At 41.1% G+C, this 13,879-nt stretch overlaps 1 protein-coding gene across 1 annotated transcript in view; it reads left to right on the plus strand.

Annotated features, from left to right (window-relative positions):
* Ywhae (tyrosine 3-monooxygenase/tryptophan 5-monooxygenase activation protein epsilon) overlaps positions 1-11,149 on the plus strand; it is a 38,318-nt gene extending 27,169 nt beyond the window's left edge. Inside the window, exons 3-6 of the mRNA XM_032913603.1 lie at positions 230-336; positions 1,276-1,482; positions 3,994-4,130; positions 9,937-11,149. Of these exons, the coding sequence (XP_032769494.1) occupies positions 230-336; positions 1,276-1,482; positions 3,994-4,130; positions 9,937-9,989 (504 nt within the window). The 3' untranslated portion in view covers positions 9,990-11,149. The remainder of the gene's footprint in view (positions 1-229; positions 337-1,275; positions 1,483-3,993; positions 4,131-9,936) is intronic.
* Positions 11,150-13,879: the final 2,730 nt, after the last annotated feature.

Below are 13,879 nucleotides of genomic sequence, written 5' to 3' on the forward strand. Positions count from 1 at the left end.
GTAAGTGCCTCACACTCTTGAGAGTCCAGGTGATACTTTAGGTGAACTGTGGGGGTTGTGTGAGCTTTAAGGAAGAAGAAGGTTTCCATACTTGTAACAGTTTTCTGTCAACTTAAGGTTAAGGAGTAAGAATTTGGAGACATAACATGATTTAAGACTAGGTTCTTCTAAAGATTAGACTCAGGTGGAATATAATTGCCTAAGTTAATCTGGTGTTTTCCCTCCCTAGGTTGAAACTGAGCTCAAGTTAATCTGTTGTGACATTCTGGATGTACTGGACAAGCACCTCATTCCAGCAGCTAACACTGGCGAGTCCAAGGTTTTCTATTATAAAATGTAGGTCCTATACTAGAAGGGAAAATGTAAGATGTAAAGTTGTAAAGATGTAGATTTTCAACTTTTATTTAAAAATAGTTGAGAATTTGGAGGGTTAGTTATCAGAACGTAAAAGTTTTAATTAGTTGAAAACACAATGCTAATGAATTGTTATATTTGAGATTGTCTGACTGTTGTGCAAAGTATCTGTACAAAATACCTAGCTTTTCATTATTGATCCACCCTCCCTTACCCCCACCATCCCTGACTGGCCTGGAGCTCAACTAATGACAGACCATGCTAGCCTAGAATTTAGAGATCTGTTTGCCTGTTTCCTGGGTGGGATTGAGGTGTGTACCACCGTGCCTAGTTTATTTTGAGAAAAGGTTTGTGTGGCCAGATTGTCCTGAACTGTGTAGATTGGGTTCATCTCAGGTTTGGAGTGATCTGGTCAACTTCCTAAGTGCTAGGATTGTATGTTACCACACCCTGCCTGGGCTTTTGATTTCCTGGTCTTCTTAGCTAAAGTTTCCCAGTTCACAGTACAATCTTAACTTTCTGTAGAGAAGTAAGGCTGAGAATTACTCAGGAATAGTGGGGGCTCAGCGTGCTCGGGGCTCCTGGGCTCCTGTACTGAAGCGATGGCAGCAAATGTGTTGTGTGATGAGAGAATATACACCTTTCTTCAGAGACACTTGTGTGAATCTTTTTTTCTTCAGTTATTTCTAAGATAGTTTGCCAATAATTTAAAACAGGTAAAGAAAGAAAAGATGAGCCATCCTGATGGATTCTGAATTTTGTAAAGTTTCTAAAAATATATGTCATTTATTAAAGTTTCAAAAAAAAATCTGTATCTTAAGTGTTAACATTTTGTCGTGTACTACATGGTAGAGAAAATTGCCATGCGGTAAGGACATGTAATTTTCTAATTGTGTTTTTTTGTCTACTGTTGTATTGTAGGAAAGGGGACTACCACAGGTATCTGGCTGAGTTTGCCACAGGAAACGACAGGAAGGAGGCAGCAGAGAACAGCCTTGTGGCTTACAAAGCTGCTAGTGACATTGCGATGACAGAACTTCCTCCAACGCACCCCATTCGTTTAGGTCTTGCTCTCAACTTTTCCGTATTCTACTATGAAATTCTTAATTCCCCCGACCGTGCCTGCAGGTAAGTAGTGGACAAAAGTTCCCAGTGTGGAGTGCAAAGGCTCTAGAGGACCTGCCTTCTGTCTTCTTCTTGTAGGTGTCACAGGATTCTCTTGACTTAAATTTTATTAGCGTTTATTCAGTCTTTTGGGGTTGCTTGCTTTGTTTGAGGCATGGTCTTGGTACTAGGTGTCTAGTATAGCCTTGAATGGATTATACTCTTAATACTCTTAGTGAACAACTTTCCTTTTCAAAAATATTTTCTGTTTAATATGAAGTCTTATTTTTAGTCTCATTGGTGATGTGACACTATTGTCACGCTAAGTTTTTTTTTTTGCACATTTGTGGGTATAGATGCGTAGATGTCCCCATAGCTGGGCAGATGAAAATCAGAGGACATCTTGAGGGAATTGATTCTCTCCCTACTATGATGGGCCCTAGGAGTCAAATCATGGCACTCACTAGTTGTGAGCTCTTTTGGGGAGTTCTGGGAACTGAACATAGATCCTTTGGAAGGACAGCTAATATACTTAACCACTGAGCCATCTCTCCAACCTCCTTTTCTCCCATTTTTCAGGTTGTTCTGGTTTTTAAATCATGTTTTAGAACCCTCAGCATCAGCTAATTTCAAAACATTTTCCTCACTCTACCCTATCTGAGTTTAACCTGTGACTCTTATCCAGTTTCTCCTAACCTGTTTCACTGTCTGAATTTGCTTGTTCTTGGCATCTTACATAAGTAAAATTGTTTTAATTTCTTGGTAACAGTATCTATAAATCTTCTATCCCATCCAGGGGTGGTGGCTTGTGCCTGTAATCCAGTCCTCAGGCGACTGAGGCAGGAGGATGAGCACACTTGCCTTGGTTACAGTGTGAAATCGCCGGCTTCTTTTCACCTTTTGTAAAGTGCATTGATATATGAACTTTCCCCCCTGTTTTTAGTGCAGAAAATTGAATCCAAGGCCTGTGTGTTTTAAGGTTTTTTTGTGTATATATGTTTGTGTTTATGCCTGGTTGAGGTGGGAGGGAAAAGTGGACATTCATTGCCTGCTTTTCTCACTTGGCACCTCTTAAATTTTTTTTTTTTTTTTTTTTTTTTTTTAAATGTATGGGCCAGGGAGGTGGCTCAGCAGGTAAAAATGTTTGCCATGAGGTTTGCCAGCCTGTGTCACCTCCAGGACCCACAAGCCCACGCAAAGTGCAAAATAAAAGGTGGTTAATGTGTGTGTGTGTATGTGTTTCTCTGTGTGCGTGTGTCAGAGAACAATGTGGAGGTAGTTGTACCTGTTATCTGAATGACAAGGTTTCCATAGATTTTTACTGAAGAAGCTGTAGCTGTTAGTGCTGGTGTTGACTGAATTTCTCACTATTGTTTCCCATACAGATGCCTCTTTGCCTTGGCTAAGTGTAGATTTCATTTCTTTTTTAAGATGTAGCCAATGGGACTGAGGCTGTTGCTCATTGGTAAATTGGCTCACATAGTCCAGTCTCTGTTAAAATGTATTGATTGATACTATTGTGCATCCAAGATTTTCTCTTTCATTAAAACTTAATAGAACTCAGAAAAATATCACACATATATTTTTATGGTGGTTTTGGGTGGGGTATATAGATCTTTACGGTCTAGCCTATTTGTAATAGTTTGTATAAATCATATTAATAATTAGTGCCTTGGGGCTAGAGAGATGGCGTAGTGTTAAGAATATGTGCTTTCAGGTGACCTGAGTTTTATTTCCAGCATCCACATTAAGCAGCTCCCAACTGCTCATGTCTCCAGCTCTAGGGGGTCTGATGCCTCAGCCCTCATCAGACACCTATATTCTTGTACGTACACACACACACACACACACACACACACACACACACACACACACACACATCAAAAAAAAATTTTTTTTTTTTTTTTAAAGAATTAGCTCCTTAGCTGGGTGAGGTTGTACAGGGCTGTAATAATCATCCCCTGTGAGAGACTGAGGCAGTTTATATAATTGCTTTGAGATATGCTCTCACTGTGTCACCCCAGCTGGCATGGAACTAGATCTTGCTCCCTTCCAAGTGCAGAAGTTAGTTATGTACTAGCACTCTTGGCTGGGGTTGGGATTCCAAGGACTGCCTTGGTTTATATATAGGAAAGTGTTTAAAAAGCAATTCTAGCATTTATTGAGATGGCTGAGTAGGTAGGGTGCCTCATAGCCAGAGTTTAGTTCTTAGGATTTATGTGATGGAGATAGAGAGGCAACTATGACAGGTGCATCTATATAAAATTTTAGAAATGTATTTTTTATTATTAAAAACAAGCTGGGGGTTGGGAATTTAGCTCAGTGGTAGAGTGCTTGCCTAGCAAGCGCAAGGCCCTGGGTTCGGTCCCCAGCTCCGAAAAAAAAAGAACAAAACAAAACAAAACAACAAGCTGGACAAAAAAATATTTAAAGTTATCTTAGCAATTGTCTTTGTGACTGGTAGAATCACTGAGAGATGTGCCCATTGTTGCTATCTTTATTGTTAATTGGTTAATGATAGTGTGTTCATTTCAGGTTGGCAAAAGCAGCTTTTGATGACGCAATTGCAGAACTGGACACGCTGAGTGAAGAAAGCTATAAGGACTCCACACTCATCATGCAGCTGCTACGTGATAACCTGACGCTGTGGACCTCAGACATGCAGGGCGATGGTGAGCAAGCCCAGACTGCTTCTCTTCCGTTGCTTCTTCTAAATTCTTTGCTATTTCTTAGTCTTGGTCTATAATTCAGACTCAGCCTGTCTGCGGTAGTTAATGTTTATTCCTTCTATAGGAAGTCATGTCTGAGTACCATTTTGACCTCTTTATAGTGAAAGTAAAAGGCCTATTTGACAATTTCATACATGGTGTAGAAATACTATGCTAATATTTAGTGAAAAGGTTTTGCCTTTAATTTTGTTAGTACTCACTCACCCTGCACTAGTCACTATAGGGACAGAATTACAGGAAACCATCATTCCTTTTTATTTTACAAACTTATAATTTTTAAATTATATGTCTGCGTACTGCATGAATGTCCTCTGAGGCCAGAGGCAGCAATGGATCTTCTAGAACTGGAGTTACAGATATTTATAAGCCTCCGTGTGGGTGTTTGGGATTGAACAGTCAGTATTCTTAAGCTTGGAGCCATCTTTCCAGGCTCCATCATTTCCTTTTATATTCCCAAAATGTACTTGGGAGAGGGTGACAGAGGTTGCTTATAAAACTATATTGCGGGGTTGGGGATTTAGCTCAGTGGTAGGCGCAAGGCTCTGGGTTCGGTCCTCAGCTCCGGGGGAAAAAAAAAAGACAAAATAACAAAACTATATTGCATTAGTAGATATTAATGTTCTATGTGTGGGTTCTCTCTTCCAACCTTAGGCCTGTGCATGCCAGGTACAAACTTCATCTCTGGCTGTATTTGAGTGCCTGTGTAGAAATCTTTTTCTCTAAAAAGCAACTGGTTTTCTCTAGGGTTCTGTCCTTAAGTCCGTCCATGCATGAATTATGGTATTATCTGGTCTTGGATTTTCATTTACAGTTAACTTTTTTGCAGAAGTAATTGATGTTTGGGAGACGTGTGGGTAAATTTTAACTTGAGATACAAAAGTTGAAGTTTGTTGTGTTTTTAAGGTAGAGGTAGGGGTATGTGTGTGTGGGGTAGATTCAGACCCTTGTGCATGTTAAGCACATGTTCTAACACTTTGGAGAAGTACACCTAGCTGTCTTATTTGGGGTTGTTCTATATCACGAGGTAGTTTTGTACAGTTGATGTGTGGGTGGTTGGAAACATTTTTTAAAATAAGATTCATTTTTAAATAGTTGTTATTATTTGCCTGCATATATGTTTGTGTACCGCATGTGTACCTGGTACCTTCAGAGGGCAGAAGAGTTTGTGAAATTCCCTAGAACTGGAGGTACAGCTGTGTGCTACGTGTGGGTGCTAAGAATTGAACTCAGGTCCTCTGAAAGAACAACTACTGTTCTTAACTTCTGAGCCGTCTCCTCATTTATTTATTTATTTAAAATGTTTTGCTAGCATGCATGCATGAACATCTCGTACATGTTCAGTGTTCAGCAAAGTCAGAAATGGGTATCAGATACCTTGGAAGTGGGGTTATCACCATGTGGATAATGGGAATATGGAATATAACTCAAATGTCTTCTGAAGAGGCAGTAAGCATTCCCTAACTGCTGAACCATCTCCAACTCCAAAGTTTGTGAGTTTTAGGTTTATTTATATTCTATATTTATTTTATATATGTGAGTACACTGTAGCTGTCTTCAGACACACTAGAAGAGGGCACCTGATCCCATTACAGATAGTTCTGAACCACCATGTGGTTGCTGGGAATTGAACTCAAGACCTTTAAAAGAGCAGCCAGTGCTATTAACTGCTGAGCATCTCTCCAGTCCAAGTTTGTGGGTTTTGTTATTTATTTGTCAAGACAGGGTTTCTCTGTGTAGTCCTGGCTATCATGGAATTTGCTCTGAAAACCAGGGTGGACTCATATTCACAGAGATCCACATGGGGAATGTTGGGATTAATGATGTGCACCACTACTGCCCAGCCCCTGGAGTTTGTATTAATTGCAATCATGTTAAGCGTGTTACTCAGGCAGAAGCCTATATTTAATTCTGGTTAGATTGACAGGTTTTATATTGATTGTTCTTGGAAATGTCCATGGGTTATGAATGGTATAACTTCCCTTTTGTAGCAAAGCTGAGTTTTCCTACTTTATTTTTGCTACCTACGTGAGAACTTGTTTGGTTTAGCTTCTCAAAGCTCACTAGGTCATCAGATATTTATATATTCTATGACGAGTGTTGTAATGAGATACATGATATGAACTTCTTTTCCAGCCTTGAGAGAGCCATGGCCTACTTTTCCACATAGCATTATACAGCCTCTGTCAGCCTTAAATGACTGTGACCTAAAGTTCTTGGTAGCTGTAGATTTTGTTGTACTTTAACAGTAAGTTTGCAGAATGACTGTAGTCAGCTGCGTTTTACAGTGCTCTATAGCTTACGGAGGGCTAATAGCTCTATCTTAGAAGGAATAAGGGAAGACAGAGCTTGCTGAGCAGCAGTATTGAACACTATACCTTTCAAATCTTTGGGGACATTAAATTTTAAATGTATTACTGGATTATAATGCCATTCTAGGCTGACCTTGGTGACACACCTTTAATCCCAGCACCCAAGAGGCAGAGGCAGCCACCTGTGAGTTTGAGGCTAGCCTGGTCTACAGAGCAAGTCTGAGGGCAGCCAGGGCTACATAGAGAAATCCTGTCTGAAAAATAACATGCCTCCCCTCCCCCTTTAGGTAATTATGCATGGATGTGAGTAGATGTGTACCTATGTCTGAAACTTTATCTCAAGCCCCCGCCCCCCAATTACAAGAATAAAATATAATTTATACACATTTATTCTTAATTACACTTTATTTTTGATGTATGTGTGTACACCTATTTTCATGAGCATGCACACATGGAAGTCTGAAGACAACTTTATGAAGTTTTTCTTTCCATCTTTTTTGGTAGGTCAGGGCTCCTAGTTTCTTCACATAGACCAGGCTGGCCTTGAACTCAGATCCACCTGCCTCTGTCTCCTGATGGCCGGGATTAAAGGTGTGCACCAGCCACACTTTGCTTATGTTCTTTCCATCTTGTGTTCTAAGTTTTAAAAGTTTTAAAAATTCTAAGGCAGGAGAGTGGCAGCAGTTTGTGGTACATACAGAAGCCAGAGGACAGAGAGCCTAGGGTGCTGTTTTTCCTTAGGTGCCACCCCTTCCAATATTGCTGATATTGGCAACCTTCCAGCATTTAGCTTAAGAGACTTTTACATGAAACATAGTTATTAAATGCTTTGTTTGAATTGGGAATTTCTGATGAGTCTCATGTGTTTTTCTTGTATATTTTTCCTGTAGATCCTGCTAATGACTGGTCTTTATTGGAACATAATTTTTTTGTTTCATTTTTATTTTGTGTGTGTTTTTTGTGCATGCATGTGTGTATGTACACTACGTGTCTGCTTAGTGCCTGCAGAGGCCAGAAGAGGGTGTCAGATCATTTGGAGTTTGTATTACAGATGGCTGTGAGTCACCGCATGGTGCTAAGATCTGAGCCCATGTCATCTGTAAGAAGAGCCAGAGCAGTTGAGCCACCGTCCTAGCTCAGGAAGATGATTTCTTTTTAAAAGAGGAAAGTTGTACTTCACTGTGTGTGTCTGCGGAGGACAGAGATTCTGTGATCCTGCTGTTTCCCATGGTTATGGGTTCTTCCCCCTCATGTTTTTGGTTTTTCAAGACAGGCTTTCTCTGTGTAAACCTGACTGTCCTGGAACTAACGCTCTAGACAAGGCTAACCTTGAACTCATAGAGATTTGTCTGTCTTTGTCTCTGCTGGGATAAAAGGCATTGCCAGCGTCACCCAGCGTCACCCACCATCACGCAGCTGCTGTTTCCCAGGGTATTCAGTCTGTTTCTCCCAAGTCTTAAAAGGATTGGTTTCATAGAGAGGAAATGTGTATGCTCTGCCTATGCTTTGCCTTCTACTCCTGAAGTGGGCAAAAATACGTCAGTGCACCCTCCCCGCTTACAAACATCCAGAGTTTCTTGGTAGTAAAGGAAAAATTAGACAGGTTATTTACTTCTTGAGGTTTGTTCAAGTAGAAAGACCAGAGCTGCCTCTTGATGTTCCCTTTGTCATATTGTGGTTTATTTTCCTGTAATGTGCTCTCACCTGATCTCCCTCCCTCTCTCCTTGACTGTAGATTCCTAAAGGAAAACCCAACTCTTCCTTCCCTTAAAACTGCATTGTAAGTCATTGTTGTGTTGCAGGGAGCTCTGCTGTGTGGGTCTCACTAATAATGCTTGCCTGTGAGCACCTGTCCCCACAGACTCACCTGGTTGGTTACCTTCTCAGGTGCTAAGTCTGGAGACAGCCATGGCCTGCTCCCCTGCCTTGGCTAGTTAGGTGTGGCTTATACGATGTGTGACTTTGTCTTGTGTCTGAGTGCCTGGGACTCTTGCCATGTTTGCCAGTTGCTTGTGTGTGCTCCTTTGGTCCGTTAGCACACTTCAGGTGTGTCCTTTTACAGATGAGACTGACCGTGCAAGCTCCTGCGTGGGTGCATTGCTCTGGAGGGTTGGCCTCCCTTTTCTTTCCTAGGATGGTCATGTTTGTCTGCGCATGTCTTTCCCATTTTACAAGTGCTCTAAGCAGCTTTCATTGAGACAGCATCTTAATATGTAGTTCATACTGACCTTTGAACCCTCGTGCTGTGATAAAAAGGCTTGGCCTTTTATGTAACTTGTTAATCACATCAGTGTAGCATTTTCTCACCACAAGGAACTTTAGAGAACTTTCCTGATGCTTACTGCTGCTGTGAGGCTTTAGACTCCATATAAACGCTACATGTGTGAGCATTGCCAACAGGAAACTTGTCCTCTAAGCTGTTCTCCTTAGACTGCTTGTGTTTGTTAAATGTTCTAGTAGCACTTAACTGAGTGTGTGGTTATATGTTCTTTTTATTTATTGTTGAGGAGTGAACATAGAGCCTTGTGTGCAAGTACATGCTGTATTACTACCACCACTACCACTCCACCCCACCTCACCCCCAACCCTCTAGTTAATTGAAGTTTTTTTTTTTTAAATTAAAAATAGTTCTCCAAAATTATAATGTACAAAAGGATACAATTTTTACTTTTTTTATTTGGGGGGTGGGGTGGGGCAAAAGCTTCGCATGTTTCCTTAACTATGGCTGACTTGATTCATGCTTATAAAGTAGGTAGATGATCTTCCCGTGAATAGACTTGGCTTTCTCTTGCATGTTAGCAATGCAATTGAAATTTGGCAGGCTAATTGTCATGTTCAAAGAGTAAAGAGAAATGGCATGAAAGTTGGCCCAAATGCCCTTCTGTAATAACCTCAGTGACCATGTGCTTCACTCTGAAGAATAATATCTGCTGTTTGGCCTATCTGGCCACCGTAAAAGAGATGTTCATATACATAGCAAATCTCTCCCACACACCATAGAACTCCTGTGGTGCTTATATTCTCTGGAAGGATAGCTAATATTGAGCTTGTGGACAAGTACCTCCTCCACCCCAGGTCAAAGCAAAATACTATTGGTTCTTAAAGAGGTGAGGTTATTGAGAAAGAGTATTTGACCAAGAAACACTGGGTGGTTTGAAGGTCATTTTAAAAGAGTGTGTTTTTGTGTTTACTTTTGAAAAGCTTGTTTAACAGAGACTTTTGATTTCCGAGCCTTTAACATTTTTATCATTTGTTAACACTCGATTATTTCAGGACTGTGGTTGGTAGCTCTTGGTTTAAGTACCTCAGCTGTAAGGGTTAGAAGACCTTTGCCTGCTCATATTTGCTAACAGTTATAGTGAAACTAGAGGCCTTTAGCTTGGAATAGTGTCTTTGTGACCATTAGCGTATGTGGCAGTAACTGTTCTTGTTCCTTACAGGTGAAGAGCAGAATAAAGAAGCGCTGCAGGATGTGGAAGATGAGAATCAGTGAGACGTAATAAAGCCAACAAGAGAAACCATCTCTGACTACCCCACCCCACCCCTGCCCTTGGAAGTTCCCCATTGTCACTGAGAACCACCAAATTTGACTTTCACATTTGGTCTCAGAATTTAGGTTCCTGCCCTGTTGTTTTTCTTTCTTTTTCTTTTTTTTTTCTCCCCTCCCCTTTTTTAAAACAAACAGTTTTCAGAAGTTCTTAAGGCAAGAGTGAATTTCTGTGGATTTTACTGGTCCCAGCTTTAGGTTCTTTACGACACTAACAGGACTGCATAGAGGCTTTTTCAGCATTACTGTATTGTCTCCGGCCACATGTGGCAAGATCATCATTAGAAATGGAAATGACATTTGAAAGCCATTAGACTTCTAGGTGATGCATCTAAGAAAGATTAATCACACAATAGAGGCATATGCGCTGTCATTTTTCCTTTTTTTAATTGTTAAATTGAATTTTATACCAATGTTTAAACTTAAATTGGGTGTTAGCTTGAGGTGTTTTGGGGGAGTTTGCGGTAATGGTTTTGCTGTAACGTGTGTTTGGAACTCTGCTGAAGGGCTGCTGAAAAGCACGGTGCTGGTAACAGTCCAACAGTCCGCGGCTGCTCATTCTTGCCGACTCCTCCCTCTGACGCAGGTTAGCATTGAAGGTGGTATGGAAGCCTGCATGCGTGTTCAACTCTTCCTCTTCCCTCCTCCTCGGCCTCCCTCATCCCTTCCTCCTCCGCTCGCTCAACCTCTTTTGTTCAGTATGTGTAACTTGAAGCTAATTTGTACTACTGGATATCTGACTGGAGCCACAGATACAGATCTGTATTGTTCTTACTGAAACACAGCATGGAATTAACATTAAACTTAAATAAAACAAACCTAAATTAAAAATGCCAAATATATTATGCCTCCATCCTTTATACTTCTAAAATAAAATCTCTAGTCCAAACATATTTGACAGTATTGTTTGTCTGAATGTGAAAATATCCCCCATTTTATCCCATAAATCATTTGTTTCCCAATGATGTGTATTTGGGGGTGGGGTGGGGAAATTGCTTGTAATCTGGTGTTGAACAACTAAGTCAGTAGATTGTCCTGTCTTTCAAACCAGTTAGCAACACAATATTTATGTTTAAATTTATCATTAAAGTACAACAATCATTTAACACAGGTGTAACTATGGATCATTTTCTAATGTGTAATTCTGACTTCTGCAACCAGATGAGGCTCAGCATGTGGAAATAATTCTTGGTCTAAAGTACAATTATACTTCTCACTGTAAAAGTCAGCAGCAAGAACCGTAGTTGAATGAATCCCTTGTCAGTGTCACCTACTAACCAAAACAGCTATAACAGTTTCTTCAGAGGCAGGTCATGTGGTAGTGTAACAGGTAAATGCCTGAGTTCCTGAGAACGACTAACTCATAAGGCACACCTAGTCTCGCTGCCGTAATACAGTTGAGTGTTGAGGTGTGGTATGGGTAGGGGGTAGCATGGTGCATTTGTAAATATCTTGTGTCAGAAAACATTCCTTTTGCAATGCTGGGGTTGAAAATTTTTTCAATGCGAAAACAGTTAACAGTTGACTTTTTCTAAGAGTGCCACTCTATTCCTGTAATCGGGTGTAGGAGGACCATGATTGTTATACAAAGTCCAGTCACACAGGCTAGCTAAACTCAAAGGCACTATCCTGTCTCAGCCTTCCAAATTGATAGGATCACAGGCATGCACATAACCAGATTCTACTTTTATTTCCAGCACATGCCACCATATGAAATAATGATTTTTGTGAATTCCTTTTCCATCAACTTGTTAGGAGACAGTTGTCTTAAGTGTCATAAAGGGGTTTCAGATGATTGATTGCTTTATATCTAGTATAAGGTTTCCAGATACTTGTTTATGACCAAAATCAAAGTCATAAGACCGTTTTTAAAGCCACTCAGGGAATTCAAGTGTTCAGTGTTACTGCACCAAACATTAAGTCTACCTGATTGCTGGACTTGATCCAGGTAGTGAAGATAATAGTGCTGACTGGAAAAGCGGTCCAGTGAGTAAGAGCACCATACTATAGTGGACTCCAGTTCAATTCCCAGAACCCATATTGAGTGGTTCACCATTGCCTGTAACTCCAGTTCCAACAGAATTGACACCTGGCCTCCACAAACACCAGCAAACTGGAGTATATATTTAGTAGGAAGAAAAAATTGTTTTTTAAACAACAAAGCTAAAAACCCAAACAAAAAAATTCTGGCAGAGGCAGGTGGATCTCTTTGAGTTCAAGGTCAGCCTTGTCAACAGAGTTATAGAACAGCTATACAGAGAAACCCTGTCTCAAAAAAGGCAAAAACAACTGAATTAAAAAAAAACCCTTCAGACATCCAATCTTAGAGAGCCTGATGCTAGTCATCCTTAGCGTGAAGTAACACCTAATTCTGTTTTGTGAGTTTGGGTCTCTTACTCAGGCTGGCCTGGGAATTCCGTCCAGGATGTCTTCAACTTGCTGCCTCCATCTCCCTGGTGCTGGGAGGACAGGTGTGTGCTTGAGGGTAAAACCTAGAGCTTGTCTACTGGGCAGCACTGTACCAACCAAGCTAATAACCCCAAGCCTGGCTAATACAGAGGTCATTGTCAAGTTGGCTTGTCCAGAATGTGGACTTCAATGTGGCCAGCAAACCTAAGTCCTAAACAGATGGTTTCTCTGTAGCCCTGGCTACCCTGGAGGAGCTCCATCTATCTGTAGCCCAGCTTGGCTTCAAACTCTTGACTGCCTATGCTTGCCTATGCCTCCCAAGTGCTGGGGATTAAGGTTTGTACCACCACGCCCCGCCAAGTTTTTTTTAAAGAATTTTACATGTTTCCTGCATGTTATGTATGTACAGTAGGTATGTAAGCACTCCTCACTGAAGAGTCTGATCCCTTCAAACTGAAGTTACAGGCAGTTGTGAGCTGCCATGTAGTTAAACAGAAGTCAGGTCTTCTGAAAAAGCAACAAATTCTCTAAACTGCAACATCACCCAGCCCTTCATGGGCCTTTCCAAGCAAATGTGATACTGAACGAAACAACCTGCCTAGAACTTCAGGAAGTTAAAGCAAGGATCAGGAGTCATGGAGAAATCTGCTAAAGTCCAGAGAGGGATTTTCAGGTTTTTAGAGCTCCTGCTAAAAGGCAAGCAGGAAAGTGATTAACCCTGCAAGGATAGTTACTCCATTGGCTGTGCTACAGAGGCTGAGTCCCCTAAAGTGTGAGCTCCTGATTTAGTAGCATCCCCTGAACATTAGGTTCAGTAAATATAATTAATTTGAAATATTTTATGTGCACTGCCCTCGTTCCTTACCTACCCCCAATTGGCCACACTGGGCTCCTTGAGGTTCCTCAGCCATACCAAGCCTAATCCTGTTCCAAGAGGCCACATGTTCCCTTCACCTGGAACATTCCCCTCAAGTATTCCATCCCCAGTACCCTCTCTGGCCTCCTCTAGCTCAAGTCCGTCTGTGGAGATCACAGGATTGTCCTCAGGTACACCAGCATCAGCACCAATCCTAGCATTGTGGACAGCACTGATCCCAGAGATCCAGGTTTGAGCACCATGTGATGTGTACAAGCATTTAAACTTATTTTAAAATTTTATTGTGTATATAAGTGAGGGAGAGGGAGGTTGAGATACTGAGCGTGCAAGATGGCCCAGTTGTGTGGAGGTCAGAAGATAACTGTTCTCACCTTATCCCTTGATGCAGGGGCGCTCTTGTTTCTCAGGTGTTTATTCTATTAGTCGGCAGGAAGGCTCTGAGTAATTCCCCAGTCCCCAATTGCCTGTGGCCCCTGGAATTGCTGGGATTATTAATGTCACATTACATCCTGATTTTTCTTGGTTTTTGAAATGGTTTGAACTACAACTT

Source organism: Rattus rattus, chromosome 9 (assembly GCF_011064425.1).
Source record: "Rattus rattus isolate New Zealand chromosome 9, Rrattus_CSIRO_v1, whole genome shotgun sequence".
NCBI lineage: Eukaryota > Metazoa > Chordata > Mammalia > Rodentia > Muridae > Rattus > Rattus rattus.